Source organism: Camelus dromedarius, chromosome 21, assembly GCF_036321535.1.
Source record: "Camelus dromedarius isolate mCamDro1 chromosome 21, mCamDro1.pat, whole genome shotgun sequence".
Classification (NCBI taxonomy): Eukaryota; Metazoa; Chordata; class Mammalia; order Artiodactyla; family Camelidae; genus Camelus; species Camelus dromedarius.
In genome coordinates this window covers 33,910,600-33,935,790 of record NC_087456.1, presented here as the reverse complement: position 1 = coordinate 33,935,790, position 25,191 = coordinate 33,910,600, and the positions used below count along the sequence as shown (strand labels likewise).

Genomic DNA, 25,191 nt, shown 5'->3' with positions numbered 1-25,191 from the left:
GCATATAAATTTCTCACTGTGTAACGCAAGGTTTTGAAGATAACATCCTCTAGACTTCTTTTAAATCCTAAATTTAGGGCAAGAAGTCTTTACAAACTTTCACTTTTTCCTTTGGCTTCATTTGTTAAATTCCATTAACTCCACCCAAAGAACATAATGCCAATATCTAACAAGGTGAGACTGATGGTAGAAAAGATTGAGTGCTTTCCAAAAAAATGTGCATGGGTTGATTTAATATTTATGACAAAAATAGGATGTTAACAGTGTCTAAGGAAGAGAAGTGTAACGTGAACGCATGTGAACTATGGCGAGTTTAGTAAGAAGCTCGAAAAAGGCTGTTGGGTTTACAATTTAGGGGATCATTTGTTTTTCACCCATAAGAGGCCAATTTGGATGGAGTACAATTGAGAATAAAATTGTCAAATGAAGAATGTTGATTGCCCGCTACAGGAGCTCTGTCAAAGTAGTAGAATGAGGCGGAAGATTGCCTCATGATGGTAAAATTCTGCATCATTTAAAGAGATCAAGTCAAGGGGGCAGGAAAAAATGATGCGTGAAGCAAGGTTTATAAAAAACAAGGATAAGCTAGAGCAGGAGGCTGAGCAGTACTAATTAGCCCTGGATGCATTCTGTTCATTTCAGAGCACACGAGATGGAGAACGGAGCATGAAGGAATATTTTGAGAAGGGAAACTAAAAGGACTCGCACAGGAGTCACTCAACCCTAAGTTACCTGTGGTGGGCAGTGTAGACTGAGATGTTGAGGAGGGACCTGTTCATGGCCTATTCGTACACCTTCTTGTCAAAATAGGGCTCTGTAGATATGTACTGACCGACGAATCTGGATTTTGGATACCTGGAAAATAAAATAAAAATCGAGTAAATTAATATCCAAGAAGTTATCTTCTAAGTTCCTTGGCGTTCAAGTATGTGATGAATGTTGAATGTGATGTACAAAAAAGTGACATGCTAAACATTTAGGCATGTGGGTGTTTTTTTGGTAAATTAATGAAATCTGTTCCACTTGTACGAGCGTGTGTACGAATACTTAAACTGGCCAAAATATTAATCTGCATTTAGGAATGTATTTGCTCCAAATTCTAACTAAAAAGTAGTATGAAATTTACTTTGGCACTTTGCTCCTAGTCATTTAAAAAACACAGATTCAAGATGGAATTAGAATTTTCCGTTCTAATTATATGGTGCTGACATCTATAATTAATTAATTGCTGCCATTTATGAAATGAGTGCAAAGCAGTACAAGACCCACTAGGCAGAGCTGGATGATGTCTGATATTTTCATTCTGACCTTCCTAGACATTAGTGTCTTGGATGGAGGAAAGGTATGTGGTAGTCGAGTCCTGTGTGTTACAACAAAGGATAAAAAGGACGGTGTTACAACCTTCTAGCCTTATGATTCAGTTGAATTTGTGAACTCTTGATCCCCTCAGTAGATTGCTGGATAAATTTTTTGGAATGACTGGATTAAATAGTTGATCACTATTTATGGCATACATATAGGGCAAATTCATATCACAGGTGAGGTCCTTCTCTCAAGTTAGACTGTTAAGAACAATTGTAGACAGGTGCACAGAAATGGATACTGTATTGGCAGCGGCATTCACTCCTCGTATTGCTCTTTGGTACTTTTCATTCTGAAATATCAATAGTAATAGCAAATTAACATCCACTTTCCTCCTGTTTGTTTACATATGTATAGATACGCACAGTTAACGTACGTACTTACCGATGCAGCATAGACGTATACGTGCAATATTGAACAATAAATCTAATACATTAGTCTGCAAGCACGTTTTAGTTCTTACAGTTGGACCTTCCAAAACAAGCATGATTTAATCTTTAACAATTAAAAAGGTTTAAACTATCATGGAGACTAGCTTTTGAAAATGTAAGACTAATGCGTAAAAGCAAAACGAGCCCAGACTCTTTAGAGCATGTGTTGAGGTCAGCAGGTCGTAGTTGACAAAAACCCCTGACATCCGTTTATTTTGTCCTCCCTCGTACGGAAGTGCGGGTCTGAATTAGACCGCCGTCCCGCTCATGTCAGAGCCGCCTGGGGAGACGGCCATGGGGGCTGCTCAACAGGAAAGTTCTTATTCTTCTGTCACCATAAACACCTTCTGTGTCTTTAACAACTGCTTCCAAAGTAGAACTCTGTTCATACACACACGTTCATTAAATCAAAAGGAAACAAAAACACACTCTGGCATCATTGCCAAGCCTCTGAAGACAAAAAATTTGATACATCTAGCAGGCTTCTGTTACATCTACAATTGTGTTCTCTATAATCACTTTATAAAAAAGCAGCAATTCTGAAATTTTAACATCATGGTGGGCTTATTTCTGGGAAAGAGCAGAGGACCTGGCTCCTAGATACCAGGAATTCCACTTACCATGCTGTGGAAATGGTCAATCTAAATGTTGTTAAGTTTACACTTAGAAATACAAAATACGACCGGACTGCCGTAGGGTTACTGCGTGAGCTTTGCAAATGTTAGCCACTACATATAAAAATAGATAAAAAAAAAGTTTCATCTGTATAGCACAGGGAACTATATTCAGTATCTTATAATAACCTTTAATGAAAAAGAATATGAAAACGAATATATGTATGTGTATGCATGACTGGGACATTGTGCTGCACACCAGAAACTGACACATTGTAACTGACTGCACTTCAGTCAAAATAAATAAATAAATAAATTCATTGAAAGAAAGTAAGTTATCCATCTTTTTGGTTAAATATTTTAAATAGATATTCTTAATATTAGAGAAGAAAGTGTTCTTTAAAAGCCCCTTGTTCCAGCCTGGGCTGACAGCAACTAAATGACCACAAGTCTTATGATTTTTCAAGTGCTTTTTAGACTTAACCGAGATCACAGTTCCAAACTGGCACTTTCTTTTATGATAAAAGTAAAAGCCTGGTGCATTTTAGAAAGTCACCTATTTTCCTGCATTTTTATTGGTTAAGGAAAGTTACATCTGTATCAAATGTTGTAGGATGGTTAGATTAAGGTGTATATTTTCCTGAATTCTGTCAATAAGAAGAAATCCAAGAGTTCTCCCACTTAGAACAGATAAAGCTACTTCTTACAAACTTTTTTTTTTCTTTAAGAAGTTACCTTTCGGAAGAAGAGTAATGCCTTTCATCTCCTTCGGGAAAGTAAGATTAAGTGAAACAGGTATTTACCTTAATTTTGAAAGACATGTGCCTGCCTTTTGGGTGCTGTTTCACACTTTAAACGTAGTGGTGCCCTCTGCACGTGTGCGTTCTTTCTTCATCATAATTGCTTTTATCCTGTGGATTTATATGATGTAGGCCCATTGGGACTCCCTCACAACCAGTGCCACTTTGGGATAATTTCTGTATTTATTTTTCATCAGCTAATTTTAGGGGAGGTAGTTTATGAATATATCTTTAAGTTCAGGAGACAACTTGAGATCTTAGGATTAAAGCTAATGAATATAGCCGAAAAACATAGATTTATTTTTAGCAATGAGCACACAGCCTCCCTGTAGAATTTTAGATTGTGAAAATTCGTCCTCAGAGGGAAGTTCATCATTTGCCACATCACAGGCATGCACAGACACACACACTTGCTTCGCTCTGAATCAGCAGCAGCGTGTTTGGCATGATGCAGTTAAAGTTTTTATTTAGGACCGTCAGGCTGTCAAGGACTGTGCTGGAAACAGCGCAAGGAATCCTGAGCTAAACTCATCTGAAATTTCATGAAATTTAAAATCAAGTATTGATTAAACATATCAATACAAACTCTCAAGGTTCCATTTCCCCTTCAGGTACCCTGCCTGCCTGAGTGTTAACTCTTCACCTGGCCCTGAGTTGCATTCTTGAGAGTCTGTATCTGGTTCCCCCAAAATAAATGCCTCTGTCTTAGCCTTGGCACAAATGTAGCATGTGTTCATCTCAGCCCTCTTTCTCTTTGCTCTGCTGTTTCTTTGAGGTGTTTAGGCACCAGCCAAATACAGTCCCTGTGTCTGAGCCCAGCTCCCTGACTTCCAGGTGACGAGGGAAGTGTAGCAGACCCGACCCAGGGTCTCTGCACGGAGGAGCTCTCCTTGCTTGCACGTCTTCCACCTGCTCCCCCCACTGCTTCTATGCGGCCTGCAGATGGGTGATGAGCCAGTGACAGCAAAACCCATGGCCTACTACTTTAGCACACGGACGATGGCCCATCGAGAACTTGCTTTGCGAAGTGGAGATGTTTTCCATCACTGCAATGTTTTAAGCCTTTGGGACCTCAAGAAAAATAGAGAATCCCAATGCTATAGCCAGTATCATAAAATAATTCGAAATTGAAGGGGGTCAGATTTCAAATTGCCTTTCCAATAAGTAGTTTTTTTCTCATAGAAGAATACACTAGCTGAGGAAGTTCTGAGTTCTTTTTCGCTGGCTACCGTTCAGGGAAGTTTCAGGGGTGACCTCTTAGTCAGTGCAGGTACCCAGAGAGGCACAGTGAGAAGGGCCTGTGCTGGTTTTAATGCTCTGATGTCACCTTGTTGAAATTATTATTAATTTGTGAATAAGAGGCCCTGTATTGTCATTTTTCCCTGGGCCCCACCCATTATGTAGCCAGGCTTGATTAATACTGTTGTGTGATGTGGGTTGGAAGATTAGAATCTAGATGGTTGAAAAAACTCTTCCCTTATGTTTTATTAATCTAAAAACTATGTTAATTCCAAGGAGCATTCTTAAGTGTGTGTGTTGGCAAACTATTTAATGTGCTTTACAGTGTGTGAATGTAATTATAATAGCAAAGGAAAAATTAAGATTGAGTCACTTTTTCATTGATTCTGTAAGGTTTTTTAATGTGTTTTATTAACTACTAACTTTATTAACTACTAACTTTTCTTCCATGAAATAATACATGATTAAAATGTGTTACGTGCAATATACGAGGATTACTATCAACATCTGTTTTACTTCTTAAACTTATTACAAAGTTGAGAGTGCATAATTACATTTAGTGAAATAATCTCTCAAGGTCATTGCTACATTTCTAAGTAACAATTTGGCATTCTAATAACGTAAGCATCCTTGCTGCTAGAGGAATTCTGATTCTGTCTTTTTCTCTTTTAATGGGATTCAGGATAATTGACTTTCACTTTTATTCATTCTTTCTTCGAAGGGAAACATCTGGGAGCAGATTTTACGAATACCCTTCATCTTGGAAATAATTAATGCGGTTCCCTTCATTATCTCAGTAAGTCCTAACAGAATCTTTAAAAGAAATAGTTTTGTTGTTAGATTTAAGTAAAGTCTTTAAGTACTAATAAATAATATATTAACTCAGATGAAAGAATTTAAGCTTTGGTTAGAATCATGGTATTAAAAAAATAAATAGAAAAATCAGTTGGGTAAGTGGGTTGTGAAATTAAGTGAAAACTAATGAGACTTAGTAGAATAGCAAAATGAAATGCTTTTCAGAAATATATGCTCTAGAAGGGCCATTTAAACAAGTATCAATATTGTCTAAACAGATGAGAAATTAATCACTCCATTTCTTGTGTATATTGTGGAATTAAGAAAAAATAGAAACCAAGTAGAACCAAGTATTTATAGAAGTTTCTCATGCTGAGAATATATTTCTCTCTCATTTAACCACAGGATTTACTAAGTCCAATTCTCTTTAATAAGAAAGTTGCCAACAGCCAGACCACCAGCAGTTTGCTCCTTTATCAGAGCACCGTGGGGTACCGGTTCCACGGTGAACCTGTTCACCTCCAGTCCCAGGAGTATGTGACCGACACTTCCCCAGGGCAAAATTAGGTTTCCATCTCTATTTGATAAGGTTATAGTAATGTCTGTTGGGAATATGTTTTCTAACACTTTTTATGTATTTGAGTTTTATTTGGAATATTATGAATATAAGTCTATATTACCTGAGGGCCCTGCTCACTTCTGACAGTTATTCTGAGTGATTTATCTCGAGGAGTGACTGGCACTCGATTAAATGACAGGTTCACTGCATATAATTCCAGTTGAATACGGTTCCCCAATGTATTTTGCATCTGCAGAGAATGAGTGGTAATATTATTAAGAGATAAAATTCTGTCTCCTCGTTCTTACTTTTCACCTCAAGTTGCAGGAAGGAGGTGGTGTCTGCCGTAAACTGTCACGCTAAAAGACTCGCTGATGGAATTATCAGTTATTTCTCTCTGACAGCTGGCGAGAGCTGATTGTTTTCTTTCTGCTTCTACAACAATTTTCCAAAGAATTTTTCCTTAAGTAAGACTTAGACAGTGAATAAAAGGATCCCATCTGCTCCTGGCATTTCAGTAATCGTATAAAGTATTTGCTGCACATTTTAAATCATTTCATTGTCTTGAATAACCTATTTCTGTTTCGCATTTCTTCTCAGTTTGCTGGATGTGATCTCTTGCTCTGAGAGAAAAGTTTAGTTTTGATTTGTTTTCCAGATATTCTGGCCTTCCTTAAGGAATCTGTTTGTCCCAGTCTTTCTAAATTGTTGGCTTGCCAAACATGCCTTGGAAAATATGATTGTAAGTATAAATGTGAAGTGCAAAGACAAAAATATTTTTCAACCCTTCATTGTTTCTTACTTAATTAAAGTGATATGTTGCATAAATGTTGAAACTAATAGACCTTAAGTCTGTTTCTGTCCTAATGAGAATGAAAAGTGGTGAAATGTCCATATTGCCAAGTCATTACCTTTGTGAGGCCTTTGAGCTGGGAATCAAAAATAATTCAGATGTTCTAAATATCACCAAGCAGTAGCTAATTGTTATTTGAACTGGTCCAACCAATGAGCCCATCTTCTGAGGACAAACAGCTTTCCCTTCCAAGGCAATCTGTTGGTGGATGTAATGGGACCCTTGGTTTGTAGGATTCAAGGGGTAATACTGAGCTGTTCTTTTCAGATTTTTCTGCCACTACCCCATGACTTCTACCCACCACCCCCAAACCTGTCAGGGTGCTCTTAACTGTAGATGGTCTCACATTCCATACAGATCTGTGGGGTTTTGCAAGGCCCTGTGTTGGAGCCGGAATGTCCTTATTTAAAGTCACCTTTTTAGATTTAGGTGATTTGGTTTGTGAGTGAATGTTAGGAGGGAGAAAGGGAAGCAGAAAGTAAGAGATGCTGGACTCAGAGATGCGCCGCAGGTGCGTTTTGCCTGAGCTGACCCTGTTTGGAAGGACTGATCTATGACTGTGACCAACATCTCTGTACTGTAGGCTGCATACTTACGGGGGATCTGTGAGACACTTGCTATTTATTCTACAAATGTTGATATCAGTCCACTATATGATAAGCAAATGATTTAATTCCTTTGCTAACTTCTTCATCTTCAAAAGAGAATAAAAGTATCTGCATAAGGCTTGCTGTGAGAATTAAATGAAACTTTATGTATATATATTCATACTTATGTGTAAAATCTTGTCTCTGGCATAAACATAGTAAGAGCTCAATATTATTAATTTTACAATGAAAGTAAATTTGTTCAGAGGTGAACTTGTTTTTCTTTTAAATGGTTTTTTGTTTTAAACAGAAATTATGTTGAAGTTTTGGCCAAAAGGAATATTTGGGTAACATTTGAATATTCACATTTATATTAAGTAACCACTGGAGACTCACGAAAAACATGGCCAAGAAGGGGAGAGTGTGACCTGTGGATGGTTTGCGGAAACATTGGGCTGTCTTAACTGTCTAAAAAAATACTATTTCACTAAATGCAGCTTGCTTAAATTGCTAATGAAAAAAAACACACCAGGAAAAAAATAAACCTCGTGGCTAAATGTGTTTATTAGTTGTTGGAAAAAGTAACCTAACCAAGAGAGGAATCATTAGTCAATCGCTGAGAATAAAATTAGTGCTTTGCGTTATTAATTTAGAATTCATTTTCCATCACAGTTCTGTATTTTGCTTCTCTTCCTCTGCTGTGGTTGCTAAATTTTATTTTTCTGTTTATTAGCACCTCTAGAAGAAAGTAAGGGATGAGGTGAAATTCTAATCAACTTAATTTTTTGTTTTCATAACAGTTCTGCTTACATATTTGGTACAGGAAGATAGAATGATGGTTCACTGAGATTTTATATTGCATCGGTGAAGTTATTTATCTCATGCAATACTGATATTAAGATGGTTAAAAGCTTGTTATAAACATTTATAAAACAAAACTATAAAATGAAAAATTATGCAAGACTACAAATCTTGTATGTGGTTAAACACTAGTAATAATTTACATCCTAATATTTTCTATGAAAACACACACACAAAATTGTGTGTTTAATTTTATAATTTGATTTTTTTGTCATATCCTAGTATGTGGTGGGCAAATTCCTATGTCATTAAATATTCCTCTTCAAACCATTTTTATGGATGCATCTAAAAATCTGCTATATAGTTTATTCAACCATTTTTCTGTTGCACTTTAAGTTATATAAATGTAATGAACATTCATTACTTCATATAATAAATATGATTTTGTAATAAAGATAAACATGCATAGATACTCGATTTCCATCTCTGCCGATTTCCTCGTGGTTAACTTTTAAAACTTAAGTTACTGGGTAAATACTAATTAAATGAATGAATACATCAAATAGAAAGGCCATACTTGTGAACTGGGACCTGTATTACAAATTACCTTCAAGAAGTTTATAACACATAACATGCACAGCACCGTGAGTACTCATTTTTTGCACCTTAAATAACAGTGGGTATTATTTTTTAATGTCTTTCAATTGGAAAACAAAATTATATCTTGAATTCACATTTCTCTTAATATGAATGAAATCAAATTATAAAAATATTCATTGGCTAGTTAATTTTTTTCTTTTTATGATAAATTGCCTGGCATAATTCATGCTATGTTTTCCTGATTCAGAGAATGAGATAGGATTGTAGTTTGATCCAGCTGTTACTTTCCCCTTAATTGAACATATTACTGTTCAGTTTTAAAATAAGAATTTTCCATAAGAGCATGAATACCATGGAGGGCTTTTGAGAAGTCAGTGCAGCGTCTCTGCAGGTGTTTGTAAGGTGAGTAACTGAAGCTTTGTGCCTTCGTGGTCTCCCGTAGTATTATCTTTATAATATGACTGTTGCAGTAAGGTTTCTTTAGACTTAGGTAAACATGAAAATATACTGGTATATCCATTTAAAGTATATGTGTGGAGTATGCGCAAGATGGTTGAAATCTAAGACATAGTATTAAATGTAATGAAACTCATGAATGTTTAGTATTTATCAAAATTTAAAATATGCTTGTTCTGTATTATTTCAGAACGATCTACACAGAGCCATTCAGCGTACACAGTCCGCGATGTTTAATCAAGTTTTGATTTTAATATCGACATTACTATGCCTTATCTTCACCTGGTAAGAGTGTACCTCTCAGCGTTTTTATTGTGTTTCATTTTAACTATAGTTCTGAAAACCAGGATTATAAACTATTTTAATTATTAAGAGTTCGCTAAAATAAATAAATAGAGAAATATTCACTATAAAATGGAATGGGTCACCTAGAGAAATGAAGGTAAGATCCTGACTCCAGTCTTACAGAAAAAACAAGAAAGCACGTCTGCCATTTGGTGCTGATGTTTAAGGCCACCCTGAGGTTTTCCCAGATGCTGTAAACAGCCAGACCACAGGAGTTTGGACTGCATGCCACAGTTGTCAGACAAGAATTTTTCCTTCAAACCGCTGACATGGAGGTAACCTTATCTTTCTACAATCCTCAAAGCAGGATCACTGCTGATAAAACTTGTCACTGCCCATCACGGTCCCCTCCTGTGTCTTCTCTCCTGGTGCTTCAGTGCGCAGTCAGGCAGAGAGCAAGGGTGCATCTGACCGTGTGGGGAGCTGGGACTTTGCTTTATTAGAGAAAACAATTATTTCTTCTTCTGGAAAGTCCCGCTCTGCCTATTAGAGAGGAATCCAAGGAGAAATGACGCACTGCTCATACGGATTCATGCAGATCCTAACTAGGGAACAAAATGTGAAAATCAAAAAATGAGCTGGATAATATATCTGTATTTCAACTTAATTATGTGTAATTGTGCTCTGACCTGGGTTTGACCTAGTGAGAAAGAGAAAAAGCGAATTAGGAAGTACTAAAATGGGAGAAGCCCTCATATACTAGAACCATCTATTATTGGGTACAAATATAGCTGCAGACATATGAAAGTAAATATAGTTTTAAATATATAGATAAAACAGCTACTGTGCTTCAGTGGTGTTCAGTTAATACTATTAGTCATTTAATAGAATTAATAGAATTAATTGATTATGAATAGATTAATATCATTCTATTAAGTGGATTTAAATGTTTTATTACATCCTTAATATTTAAAGAATGGGATATTCAATGCCTTTAAACATAAAATATCCGTCTAAAAGTGACATAGCACCAACTTATCGTTTAAATGTTTTTACTCCTCACAAATTGTTTTTATTATTCACCTAATAAATACCTAACTGCATAAATTTGAAATACAGTAATGCCTTCTCCTCTAAAGTCACAAAAAATTCTTAATTTGAAGATAATTATGTTATTTAAATAACTTAGGAATTTCCTCATTTTAGTTAAGGAAAAGTACTTAAAATTTTGATATACGTATGCACATGCCAGTATCTCAATTGCTGGAAAATTACAAGAAGTAAAATGAGTTGTAAATATTATGGGGAGTCTGAGAAGTAAATTCAGTAAAGCGGTAGTTGGTTCCTTTTTTTTTTTCAATTTTTGGTAATTGAAATTTTAATGCTAAAATAAGGGCAAATCCTTTTGACATGGAAAACACTTGGTCCACTGCTTTGATTCTGGAGGCATCACCCACACTGAGCTTTCTATTTTTTCTGTTTACTTTCTGCCCATACATCTATTTCTTGAGCACTTTTTATTTTCAAAGGAAGCAGCTACACAAATTTTGCCACTTTCTTATGCCAAGGGATGCAACCCTTAGACAAAGGGTTTTCATGACCTCTATGAAATTTCCATCATGCAGTTTACTAGTCCCTTATATCATTTGCGTCTCATTTTTTGTTTTATTTGCAATTATAGTTACTTTTGATGTTGTGTGTCTATCCATGTTTAAATTTTAGACCTCTGAGTGGTAGTTTTGACACATTATCTACTGTTAAAGCTGTCACCAATTTGTGGATATGAGTCTGGCTTTTAACCTGCAATTATTACATAGAGTTATGTTTAGCTTCATGTTACTGTTTTTAATCACATTTACATATCAATAGACTTACATTAGTATGTTTTTAAATTACAGTGTCTAGAATGGAGATAGTGAAGTTTGATTTCTTTGTGTATTCTCCAGCGTTACAAGCAAAACATCTTTATAAATCATGATTGTTGTAGTAAGGTAGAACAAGTCTTATTTGAATTCACCATCCAAAGTGTAGCTATCTACAAGAAGAATATAAACAATATTACATTAGTTGTGATATATCATACAGGTCATTTTATCAAAGAGTTACACCACACATAAAATACAAATATACACAAAGTTACAAGAATGACACAAATGGAAATACCTAGATGGTCTAGCCATGGTCGTTATATCAGCTTAATACTGTTGGAGACAGAGTTTCCTTTCCTTATATCTTGCTTTCTGCCATTCTCAAAACAAGATTTCCATGGTGCAAGATGGCTCCTTTAGTCGTGCCTTTACATCTAACTCCAGCCTGTAGGCTAGAAGAAGATAAGGCACAACTCAGATGTTGCATGCATAATTTACATTAGAATTTCATCATATGCCCAAACGTAGCTGCAGAGGATCTATAGTCTAGCTGGAGAACAGTATACCCAGATGAATATTAATACTGCCATAAAAAGAAAACAATGGAATACTGTGGACCAGTAGCAGTCTCTGGCAATGATAAGTCATGAAAGTCCACATGTACATCATTTGTCTCAAACTCAGGGCTGTACTAGTTTGGAGCCCTTTGGCAGCTTGCTTAATTTATCTAACCTTGTTTTCCACGTCGTTAAAGGATAATATTAATCACCCTATGACATTTGTGTTGTGTATGTGTGTGTTTAAATGAGGATTAGATTGGATATAATAATGAAGGGTGTAGCAGAGGGCATGGTATATGGTGTGAACATTCCAAAAATTTAAATACTTTTCCACTTCAAGTGTCCTCTTTATATAAGATGATTGAATTATCATGTGAGCCCACAAACAAATTTACTCTAAAATGTCCAAGCATAGTAATTTATTAATGATACTATAAAGCTGGGTCAGGATGCCTAAAAATATATTTAATAGGGAAGGTGAGGAAACATCTTCGTCTGCTTTAATGTATTCAGGTTTCCTGATCTTCTTAAATATTTCTAATATCTGTTTCCTCTAGTTAGCCTCGCCAGATTACACACAGTGGCAACGTCTCCCTCTCTCTGGTACTTTTACGAACACAGCATCACAACATGCCCCTGGCTCCAATCTCACTTCTGCTAGGGCAGTTTCTTCATTTGACCTTCGAATAAGATGACAAGTAGAACCAGGGTCATGACATGTAGGGGAGTGATTCTAGGCAGCAGACAGGGACTGACTGCTTTTTTATTTTCCCTCCAGTTTTACTGAGATATAATTTACATAGAGCCGTATATACATCTAAGGTGTGCAGGATAATGACTTGACTTACATACATCGTTAAGTAATTGCCACAGTAAGTTTAGTGAATGTCATCTCCTATAAATATAGAATAAAAGGAAAACTATTTTTTCTTGTGATGAAGACTCTTAGGATTTATCCTCTTAACAGTTGTCATATGTAACCTGTAGCAATGTTAATTATGTTCCTCCTGCTTTGCGGTACATCCCTGGTACTTACTTATCCGCTAACTGGAAGCTTGTATCTTTTGAACACCTTCATCATCATACAAAGATACTATGTTGTTATTGTCTTTTTCCCCCATGAAGTGCATTTCATCCTTGTGACACACTTATTTTGTAACTGAAAGTTTGTACATCTTAATTCCCCTCACCTATTTCACTCACTCTCCTAACTACCTCCCCTCTGGCAACCATCTGTTTGTATCTATGATTCTTTTTCTGTTTTGTTATATTTGCTCATTTGTTTTGTTTTTTAGACTCCACATATAAGTGCAATCGTACATTGTTTGTCTTTCTCTGTCTGACTTATTTCACTCAGCAGAATACCCTCTAGGTCCATTCAAGATTTTGCAAATGGCAAGATTCCATCATTTTTTATAGCTGAGTAATACGCCATTGTACGTATACCCCACATCCTCCTTATCTGTGCCTCAATCGACAGACACTTAGGTTGCTTCCATTTCTTGGTTATTGTTAATAATGCTACAGTGAACATAAGGGTGCACATATCTTTTCGAATCAGCGCCTTTTGTTTTCTTTGGAAAAATACTCACAAATGGAATAGCTAGATTATATGGCATCTTTATTTTTAATTTTTTGAGGGACTTCCATACTATTTTCCATAATGTCTGCATCAACTTACATTCCCACCAACAGTGCGCTAGGGTTCCCTTTTCTCCATATCCTCATCAGCACTTGTTATTTGTTGTCTTTGGTGATGGCCGTTCTGACAGGTGTGCAGTGATGCAGAGATTTGGGTTTGCATTTCCCTGATGATGAGTGATGTTGAGTATCTTTCCATGTGTCTGTTGACCACCAGTATGTCTCCTTTAGAAAAATGTCTATTCAGATCCAGTGCCCAATTTTAAATTGGGTTGTTTGTTTTGGGTACTGAGTTGCATAAGATCTTTGTTTATCTTGGGTATTAACCCCTTATCAGATACATCATTTGCAAATATCTTCTCCCATTCAGTTGGCTGCCTTTTCATTTTGTTGATAGTTTCTTTTGATGTGGAAAAGTTTTTTAGTTGGATGGAGTTCCATTTGTTTATTTTTGCTTTTGTTTCCTTTCCCTTAGGAGGCGTATCCAAAAAGATATTGCTAAAACTGATGTTTTCTTCTAGTTTTATGGTTTCGGGTCTTACATTTAAGTCTTTAATCCATTTTGAATTTATTTTTGTAAACTGTGTGAGAAAGAAGTTGTTTAATTCTGTTGCATGTCGCTGTTCAGTTTTCCCAGGACCATTTATTAGAGAGGCTGTCTTTTCTCCATTGTATATTTTGCCCCCTTTGTCATATTGACTCTATACATGTGAGTTCATTTCTTTCTTTCCCTTTTGTTCCCTCTATGTGGGTATTTTTGGTGGGCCGATACCATACTGTTTTTATTACTATAGCTTTGTAGTTTGAAATATCTCAGCTTTGTTCAGCTTTGTGACTGCTTTTTAAAGATAAAAAGTAAAATCTATTTTTTATATTTAGGAGTATTTCTCATATGAATAAAGATTTCATCATTTTTGTCCTTCTTCTGAATATTGAGCAGTATAGCATGTCAGAAATTACCATTATTTTTCCTACTTGACCTATCAAAGAAAGCTATCTTAGATATGTGTATGTATGTATATGCATATACTTTTATATGTATATATTTGTAATATGTGTACATATTTGTAGTTTGTATATATGTATATACAATTGGTTTATATGTACATACATATGTATATACACATTGGTTTATATGTATATACATATATAATATATACATTGGTTAATATGTATATGCATATATATATTAAATTATGGTGAGATTAGTCATAATTAATTGCTAGTAGGGTTTATCATAAAGCAAGGTTATCAGTGCTTTTCCAAATCAGAACTTTTAATACATACATTAAATTTTTAAGCCCCTCACATTTGGGAACTAATATTTGATGAAATGGCTGTGTTGTTCATGGATCTCACAATCTTAAAATTACCTGTTTGGAAAGCTGCTATATGGTTTTAAACTGTATCTTCTCATCATTATTAACATTACAAAGAACTGTCATTAAGCATCTGTCTATAACAGACACAGCGCTCAGTGCCAAACAAATAAAAATCAGGCTGCCGACCCACTCTCCAAAGGGAATGTGCTCAGAATTTCTTTTCCTGTCATTGTGAGGGAACTGGACTAATCTTTCCACATGTCGGCTGTGCAGCGCTGCTGATCAACAGTGCGCACTTCCAAGACAGCTGGGAATTGTGATTCAGCCTGTGTCTCTGTAACAAAGCAGAGACAACTGGTCCATCCGGGAATTAAGTCCACGACTTTAGCTTAATTATCAACATATTCTAACCAATAATAAGTACTCTAATTTATAATGCATTTGGTGTTTCTGATTTTACACTAGGAGACTTCTTTTTGCACCTACTTTGATATAAACTTGAATTTTTTATTTGAATATCTATTACATATTTTTGTATTATTTCGTAGAGTTGTAAAGAGCTGTATTAGGTTAATGGATATTTTATGTTTTAGTTCAACGTAAAAATTCAGTTCATTTCCACAGTCTTATTTAAGGAAAAATGAACCTATTAATTTATTGTTTTAAATGTCATCTAGTTAAACATCATTAACATGCGAAAGTATTTGGGTTTTTCCTGTGCATCTTTGATTAATACTTACTAAATGCTGGATACTTTAGTTCTTGAACTCTGTTTACTGATTCAACTCTTAAGGCAAATAGCTACTTGAGATGTGGACAGTGAGAAGCTAAGTACTGTAGTGTGGAGAAAGTCTTATAACGTGGTCCAGTGGTATATACCAACATGATATTTGATTACTAGTTTTGTTTGGTCACGTTTGTTTTGCTTATATTATAAACAATTGACAGAAAGTCCATTTGTCTGAAGATCTGGCAACTGACTAACAGCCCCCAGGTTTGTATGACACTAGAGCAAATAGAAGACTATTTGTCCCAACTGAATAAATGAGAATACAGTTATTACGCAGTTAACTAGCTATGTAGGGTGAATTCAAATTGGAAGAATTTTGGAATATAAACAATGATGTAATTATTGTTATTAATAATTGATCAATAATAATAATGTAATAGTAACAATAAAGTATTGTTAATATAAAAATCTAGGAAACATGATTTTGGAATAAAATTTTGTAGCAAAAAAGCGATTTTTGAAATATGATGATATTAGTTATTTTCAAACATGAGATACTGAGAATAATGGTTGTAATTTCAAAGGGTTACTTTGTGTTTGGCATGTTTCTGAGCACTTTACATGTATTAACTAATTTAATTTTGACAGCATATAAAGTAAGTTCTATTATCCTCATTTTATAGATGAAGAAACCAAGAGGCACAAAATAGTTAAGGAATTAACAAAAAAATGCATGTGTGTGCATCAGGGCTTTGGGTGGGGTGTAGTTGCTTTTCTTGAATTACCAAGTGGCAGTGCATGTTGACTTCAGATCAATGGCTTCTGGCATGATTCACTAACCTTTTTTGCATAGACAGAAAGACAGCGCCCAGGAAAGTGAGAACTTCCTTTTAACAGTGGAAAAACTGGATTTCTCATTACTTCAAAAGCAACGTTTCTCCTAGAAGATGTAAAATCCCAACATCCCAAAAGATCTTAAATTCCATGGGAATCACAGGTTTTAGGCAGACACTCTGCAGGAAGTGAAATGATTACTTGGAACAATTTAATTGATATTCATTCAGTAAATACCAAAGTGCAAGTTGTGGGCTGGTTTGAATGCTAATGTCTGAAATTACAAGCATGAAATCAAAGTGTTCGGTGTTTTCAGCACAGAATGCCATTGCTAATTAAATTTTTCCAGTAACTGTGCACATAAGTGGGATTCATAGAGAGTTCATGGATATTTAAGGTTATTTATTTCTGCCATGTAACTTTTTTTCTGAAAACATTTTGTTATACAAATTGACATTTACCAGGTGGTGGAAAAGTTTACAGTCTCAATATTTCCTTTCATTTAAATTAATGTTTTCCTTTATAAACCTTGTCAAAGCTTGAAAAGCTCGTATAACTAACATTTTAAAAGAAGCAAATTTTAAAAAGCACTAATTACACATGATTAGAAATTAAGGTGCCTTTGTTACTACATTTAGGATCTATTTAAGTAAACAAGTCAATTATAATTTTTCAGTCGTTTTAAAGAGGCTTACAAGAGAGTCTGTATTTTAAGTCCTAATTAAACATTGTTCAGATTTTGGTTTAGAATTATGTAACACTGAAATTATTTTGCATGGATCTGTGTCAAAGATAAAACTTAAGAATGTTTTGTAAAGCAGCAGAGCTCACAGTAGACTCTCAAATGCAACATTCTTTGTGAAACATTTGAAAAATAAACTTTTTCTAAAACAAAAATAATTACAAGCTAATACTGAAGCTTAAAAAACTGTATTTAATTCACTGAAATTCTTTTTATATTTGAAATAGATGCTTACTTACTATAAGTTTTCAGTGCCTATATATTTTTTCTGTTTTTTTATATTGCCTTCTTTTTATGAAGCAACCATATATTAACAAAAATCTACATATGGCATTGTGAAAGGGGAGGTTGACCTCCTTGCAGGTTGGGGCTGAGATACATAGTGAATGTCATGCTGCATCCCTGTAGCCCCAGCCATCTGTGCCTTGGGAGCTCTGTCTGGAACAACTCCATAAGCCTTCCGAGTGCCCAGGGCCCGTCTTCTAATTCTAGTTCCTTTCTTTGCTAAGGCGCAGGTCCATCACTGCTGTGAATGGTACACTGTGAGGCCGTGACTTACCTGGGCTCTCTCACCTGTCCTCTCAAGCAGTGAGTGAGTGCGGTCTCCTCCAGGTCAGGACAAGCTATGTACTGAGTTATGCTACCTGCGGGCTCCTCCTTGTGAAGGATGTGTGAGAACCCTTGACCCAGAACAGCTAGCTTTACCGTCAATTAAGAAGATGCTCCGTTTGTGTACAATTAGTGCTGAAACTTCTTCATTATTTGAGTGCATTGCACTCAGGTTATAACACAGTTATTTTTGGTTACTTATTATGAACTTCTCCAAGTCCCATCTTAATGACATGTGTTGTCGTACCAGAATGACTGCAGAGTTGCTTTCTTTAGTAAACTCTAAGATGTGCTTGATTTTTGGTGTAATGGTGAAAATAAATTGGAACAGTACAATCCTGGGTTCAAGTTATGCCTTTTCCATTGACTGATTCCATGATTATACCTTCATATCATTTGTTGTACACTTATAAATTTGTTATGAGGGTAGAGCTCATGTTAAATGTTCTTATCACAATGATATATATATTTTTAAAAGAAGTGTTAAAAATGGAAATTCAGCGGAGTCAGTGCGAAGATCCAGTTGGCTTTCTTCAACAGTTCATGATTCGGGCAGCATCTCATCTCGCAAATAGAAAGGAGCTCTGAAGAGCTGTAGAAAAGGAAAGGTTTTTAAGGGCAGAGAGAGGGTGGAAAACAAGTTTATTAGCAAAGAGTAGATGGTTTCGGGCAAGGTCACCTTCCTATTGGGGAGGGCAGGGGTCCCCCCAGCACATTACCTCACTCGTGCTGACCTGGTGATCCCTGACTGACTGGTTAAAGATTATGTTCTTGGGAGAGACTGAAACTGCAGTTAAGACTTGGTTTGCTGACGTGTGACTTAGCACAAGTGACTCCATCTGGGGCTTGTGGCTTCTTTTTTTTTTTTTTAAACAGAAATGACACCATTTTGATGGCAGATTGGATGTAAGGTGAGGGAGAAAGAAAAATTGAAGGGTGACTTTGAGATTTGCCTTTGGGAAGCTGAGTGTAATGCTGTACATGAGGATGAGGAAATCAGGAAAGGAACGGAAAGAGGGAGAGAAAGAGCCCATGGTGGTTGAGGCGCCGTTTAGAAACCTAAGGTGAGGTGTGGAATGGCCACGTGTCTGCAGGAGCCCGGAGCTCAGGGACGAGGTGGTGAACTTGGTCACCTTCGCCCTGTGGAGAATCCCCAAAGGCAAGGGGTAGAAAAGAGCATCTCGGGAATGGACAAAGTGGGTTTTCTGATTAAAAACAAAGCACAACAAAAACCTTAACAGGGTAGTATGAGGTACTGGATAAAGATAAATGGCACACTTTATCAGGAGACAGGATCTTCATTTACCTCTGTATCCAAAAAAGGTGGCAGTTACACATATAAAGTAAAAACTACTGAAAATGTAAGGAGGACGTGATAAAAATATAATTGTAGCAGAAGATTTTGATAAAGAATCATATTACTCAAGTAGATCCCAGAATATTTTTTATTTTTCACTTCTCCAAACATAGCCTCTCTATACGATCCAACCCAGATGGCTGTCTATTTTAAACCGTCGTCAACGTCAGAGCTTTTATAGTACATTTTCATTATAATAAAAGCATTTTCTTACCATCAAGCAATGAAATCCGTGCAAAATTCATACATCTTTTTCAAACACCATAAACTATTTTTTTCTCTCTTGAAGTCCCTCCTCTTTTTCTCATCCTGTCTTTCCCTCCTTACTAAGTCCTCTTCTGTTACCCAGCGCCTTGAATTGCTTAGAAACTTCTGCGTTTCAGCTGACTTCTAGAGTCCTGATGCTCAGGGTCTTGTATCGCTGCTGTTCGTCTCCTAGTCTTCTACTAGTAAATTCTCTAAAATATTTTCTATATTGTGAAATACGAAATAATTTAAATTTATATTTGACATAAATAGAGAGAGGGCATTACAATTTACCCTCTTTCTGTACTGTAAAGGGTTTAGATTCGGGGTGCTGAGAACCGCATTTAGCATCGTCTCCTTCCTGTAGGTGGATTGCTGGTGCTGGCACTGTCTCCCACCGCGGGGTTGTAATAACTTCCACCAGCGTTTTGCTATGCAAATGGTGTACGGAATATTTCTGATTATCCCTAATAATCCAGGTGCATTTGGCTTCTTAAAACGCTTTTTAGTTCCTGTTAGCCCATTGAATTATTTTTATGATAGACCCTTGTTCTACCTTAATATGTAAGTTTTTAGTATTTATTTTTAGGCTCCTCATTTGCTAGCAAATTGATTTTAGGATGTTCTAAATACCTCGTTTGAATTTCATATGAGCTACTTCCCTCTGGTGTGCCTACTGCGAGGGTGAAAACCCACTCCCAGCCCCCTGCTTTGTGAGGGTTTTTTATATTTTTGACGATTGAAGCACATGGTCTTTTTTGCTTCAGGTCAGAGATGCCTCAAACCCCCTAAGTTTTCTCTCTGGGATTTTTATTTATTTATTTATTTTTTGGTTTGTTTGTTTGCCTTTGACTAAATCTTTTCCATGTTCTAATTATAAAGTCAAGCAGGGCCCAGTGCTGAATAACCGCAAAGATCAAGATCATTTATGTAACAGCATTTTGCGTTTTGTAACTTACAAAGTGCTATTTAAACGTAAAGAGTATTTTTCTCTGCCATAATTTAGGGGACAGATCTTTAGTTTAACAGAAAAAATTGTCCTTTTTAGGCTTTATTTCTCACAGGAGCATGTGTATATGTGCAGCTCTCTGGGGGGACGTTAGTTAAAAACAGAAATTCATTAGGTTTGAAGAGTTCTTGGTTGTGTCGCCTTTTTGCTGTGTGATTTCAGTTAAGTGATAGCTTCTCTGAGGCTTAATTTATTCATTTGTCAGATGGAGACAGAGAAATACCATAAAACCTTCAACAAAAGGTTTGAGGCAGTTTTCAAAACAGACGTGAAATTGGATCATTAGAACAGAAGTAGAAGAAACGACAAATCAGCAGAGCAGGGATAAAGTATAAAGCCGGTATTAAGCTTTAGGGCAGCCGAGGTGGAGGAGAAACGGATTGCACTAGGCCCTCATTATCAGAAAGAAGGAAGCACACTTCCCTCTGCGTAATTAATGTCCCCCTTCCCAGGGACTCAGGAGCCTGCTCTGTGGGCAGAGTGATCCAGAGACATGACATGTAACAAGTGTGGAAGCACAACGTGGATTCTTTCTTACAAAAGTTTATATAGTGAAAAGGAGCATTGGTTTTCTGCTTATTGGCTTAGTGTTTTGCTGAGCCCCCATAATAGCCTTAGGGCACTCTAAGGTAGGCAGTACTCCCTCCAGTTTAGGGAGGAGAGCAGTAAGGTCAGAGGAAGGAGTTAAGGAGATTTTGAAAAAAGTGGGGCACCAGGAATGAGCCCAGGTTTGTCTGATCGTGACCTGCCATCTTTACTTTGCATGTGAGACCTTAGCAGATGCTTGAAACCAATTCTTTCAGGAGACAGTGTGTTGTGGTACAAATTATGGTGCTTTGCAGGGTTCAGCTTTATTCTGGGAGCCAAATTTGAGCATGTAGAGGGTGGAGGGTCATTTATACTCTCACCAATATAATTTTCTTTCCAGACATCTGATAAGAGTCAGAGAGAAGGTTATCGAAACTCTTCTTACTTTCCAGGGCCTGCGCCTCCATCTGCCTGGGTGGCTCAGAGATGCCTGCGGCTTCCAAAACCATCCATCAGCTGGTAGCTTCTGCAGCCCCAGACATTTTTGATTCTCTTTCCAGGCAGTTTTCCCCTGTATCTTCTCAGGTATCCTGCTATCGATCCAGGCCCTTAAAAAAAGTAAAATGCTCGGAGTCATCTGCCCTCCTCCTTTTCCCTCACACTCAGCCTCTGGTCATCCAGCCAGCCTGTTGGCTCTGGAGCCAAGATCTCTCCAGGCACCGTCCGCCGCTCCGTCCGCACTGTCACGGCTCCTCACACAGCCATTGTCTCTTGCTTGGACATCTGTTCTGTCTGCTGACACTGCTGCTTTCTTCCAATACATTTCCACAGAATAGTAAGAATATTGTTACAAGTTTAAGAACCTCCATTTCCCACCAATGCATTTGGATAAAAGCAACAAACAAAAGTAATTTATGGGGCTTTCCATGGTCTGGGCCATGCTAACCTCTCTGACCTCAACTTACGCTGTGTTTTCTCTGAAGCACTGGGCTGCACCACTGCTTGATTCCTGTTCCCTGAAGGTATTGTGATGACTCCCAGCTTGGGCTTTCTCAGCAGTGTCCCCTTGGCCTTGTGTCGTCTCCACTTAGCTTTTGTCCTCCCTAAGGTCTAGGTTCATCTGTTAAATCCTCAAAGAAACATTTCTTAACAACCCAGTCAAGGGTCCTGACAATTGGGCTGCACCATCCAGTACCAGTGGTTCTGCAATATATTCATCTTTTTTTTTTAAATCTTCAATTATTTGTCTTTATCAGAAATTAGACTTATTTCCTTTTGCTTGTATAAACTATGTTAATGGAATGATGCTGAGTTTGTACAGTAAGTCTGGGACAAAAAACTTGATTGAAAATATAAAGTATAAAATTGATTTTAAATTCAATCCTATCCGAAGAGATGAACACTAAAGGGTCCTTTATAGGTTATCGGTCTCTCCTGTATCAGCCGTGTTTCATGTGTTGCCACACGTCCCTGAAACGTGTCTGAGAATGTTCTAGAGGTTTACATTGCAGATGCCTAAAAACAGAGTACAGTGACAGGGTTGATGTCACATAAGTCTTCCTCTCTACGGGACCCAAGCAGAAGACATTATAGATGGATTGGTCACTTAGGAAACATGGCATGGCTGAGTCACATTTCATCTTATTTGGGACATTCACCCTAGGTAATTAGGAGCTGAATGACGAATTAGTCATTTAGTTCACTAGATTGTAAGTTTGGTTTCCTTTTGGTACAGGAAGGATGTAGAACCTACAACTTAAATTAACAAAGTGCTTTGAGGCAACTGGTTTCCTTCCTGAGTTTTCTCTTAAAACAAAAACATGCCTAATTCCACAGTTTTCTTGGAGAGGGCTTGTAGTATTTGATTTCTACAAAGTTGGGGGGAAAGGATGAGAAACATTATCATATTCCTGGCGCTACCTCTTATGAGGAGACAGACCATTGGTCAAGTTTTCAACTCTTTCCTCCCTAAGAGGCTGCCTCTGTGGGGAAGGGAGCTGGGTTAGATCAGCTGTTCTCAAACCCTGTGCCAGGGTTCCCTGCGTGTCCCCGAACTCTCCCAGCGAGGTCACTGAAGCTGTGTCATTCTGTGACATTCATAATTGCAAAGAATGGGGCTAGATGCTATTAGAATAATGTCTGTTAAATGAAGTTTTGAGCTGAGTAAGTCTCATGACGAGTAAAAAGCAAAGGAAATGGCATATTTATTTTTATATGTTGGATCCTAAAAGTGCTGTTTTTTTGGATGCCAAAAAATACAAAATCAAAGATTTTCTCGAATGGTAGTACCTTCATTGCAATATTAATTCCTAGCTTAATCTCTTTGAGTATAAATAATCTGATGTGGGAAAGCTCTTACAAATCTTTAAAAATTGAAGCCATGGGAGCAAAATCTGCATTAGGTAAATGTTAATGCAAATTATGTTTCCAGTAAATTTCTTTAGTTGAGAATGTGTCATTGACCTTCTGAAACTGCTCTTTAAACAAATGTTATTGATCAGGAAAACAGTTGTAATTTCCAGTGAAAAAGAGAAATAGTCATTTACCTTGGAGACCATTCTACATAGTTAGTGATATATTTGGTGCTAGCTTGCAAGCAATAAATACACCATCAATAGAAAGGTTAGTCAACTGCTCAGAGGAACCAGTCAGATACTTCTTAAGAGTGTTCTGATTCGCATATGCTAATATTTGTATATTACAAAGTTTTCTGAATTTCATCCTCTGTGAAATAGATATAAGTTCACCTTGTCATCTCTTAGGGGAGTTTTTTCAGTTCATTTTAAGCAGAGATTAAGCATTATGAATGTCAAAGGGTTATTATTTATGACAACGTTTTCCTGTTAATGAACATAATACCTTAATAGTACACTTTAAAAGTTGTATTCAAAACAGTTATTACACAAATATTACACAAAAAATGAGTCACTTTTGCTATGAGAGTAATTCCTGCCCCGTACAATGTGAAGTATCGTGTTAAGCTCTGTGTTTTCTTTTCTTTTTGGTGGCTAATTAAATCTGGCCCATTTCAGATGGAATAAAGTAATAAGCCTTATTTTATGCCTTACTTGATTTCCAGAAACTGTTGACCAGAGGCTGACTGTTTGGGCCTGGTCTTGTCACGTGGCGCTAACTAGCAAAATGTCCCTGTGGGAACATGTCACATGAGTGTAAATCAGCTTAAATTAGCTGATACTTACTTGGTGCCATTTCATATTTGACATGTGCAGAAACATGTAAATTAGCATTTATTTTACTAACTTCTTGATAGTAAAATAGAAATGCATTGTAAATCAGACCTTTTCTGAATAGAATTGAGATGTATATATATTTTTATCAACTCTAAATATGAATTTGTCTTTATATAATAGTGTGTCAAGGTAATATTTTATTGGTTACACACTTCACTTTTGAGAATTGAATAAGATAATTAAAGAAAAAATCAAGCAAAAAATAAATTGCAGAGGGGCAAGATCTCCACCTAGAAAGTGCTTTAGGACTGAATTCAGTAGCTTTTTATTAACATCCATTATTTCCTCTGAGCTGGAACTTCACTTGGATGATTTGCATGGGCAGTGTCTGAAAGGTGATTTGTCACCCTGGAGACTCTGAGTCTAGTGGAAATACAGTTGCTGCTCAGAGAAGTGGTAGCCACTCAGGGCATCAGCGGACTTTTATTAATGAGCTCGACACTACTCGAATTGACCACATTCTCTCGCTTAAAATTCTTCATTTGTGTCTTCAGAGTCTTCAGTGTAGTATGAATTCCTTGGTGTCGTATACAAAGCAATTTATAGTTTGTCATGTCTCATGACTTCACTGGTTTTATCTTCCTCTGTTCCTGTCTTCCTCTCAAGTCTATCCTGTAGCCGGATTGCACTGTAGTAAATGCTTTTCACAGTTGAGTTTTTAATGCAAGATTCTATTTTATCTTCTTTGCACCCAGTAGAAGTTACTTTGACCTGTTTATGACTTCATTTTGGGGCTTTTCCTATCAAGAATACTCTTTTTTTTTTCTTTTTTAAAGTAAACTTATGATTAAGATGGAAAAGTGCAAATAAAGAGGAAAGTGGAATAGATATCATACTTTTTGTTTGTTTTTGAAATTTTAAGCCTTAACAAAGGAGGAGGAAAAGGGACTATGATCCTTAGAGCTAATGACCTTATTCTATGATTTTAGTACTAGGAATGGAGCAAAAATATATTTAGAAGGGATCTCTGATATCAAGATAGGACTCAGAAAGCCAATGTAAGTCACTGGTTTTAGTATTTCCCATATTCTAGTAGTAAATATTATTTAATACTTCCCAGCTTTAAAGTCAGAAAAGTTTACATGAAGAGTGACTGACACGTACACGGGGGC

At 36.5% G+C, this 25,191-nt stretch overlaps 1 protein-coding gene across 1 annotated transcript in view; it reads left to right on the top strand.

Annotated features, from left to right (window-relative positions):
- Window positions 1-6,459: 6,459 nt before the first annotated feature.
- KCNT2 (potassium sodium-activated channel subfamily T member 2) overlaps window positions 6,460-25,191 on the top strand; it is a 172,798-nt gene continuing 154,066 nt past the window's right edge. The window contains exons 1-2 of the mRNA XM_031438358.2: window positions 6,460-6,542; window positions 9,288-9,382. Coding sequence (XP_031294218.1) covers window positions 6,537-6,542; window positions 9,288-9,382 — 101 coding nt within the window. The 5' untranslated portion in view covers window positions 6,460-6,536. The remainder of the gene's footprint in view (window positions 6,543-9,287; window positions 9,383-25,191) is intronic.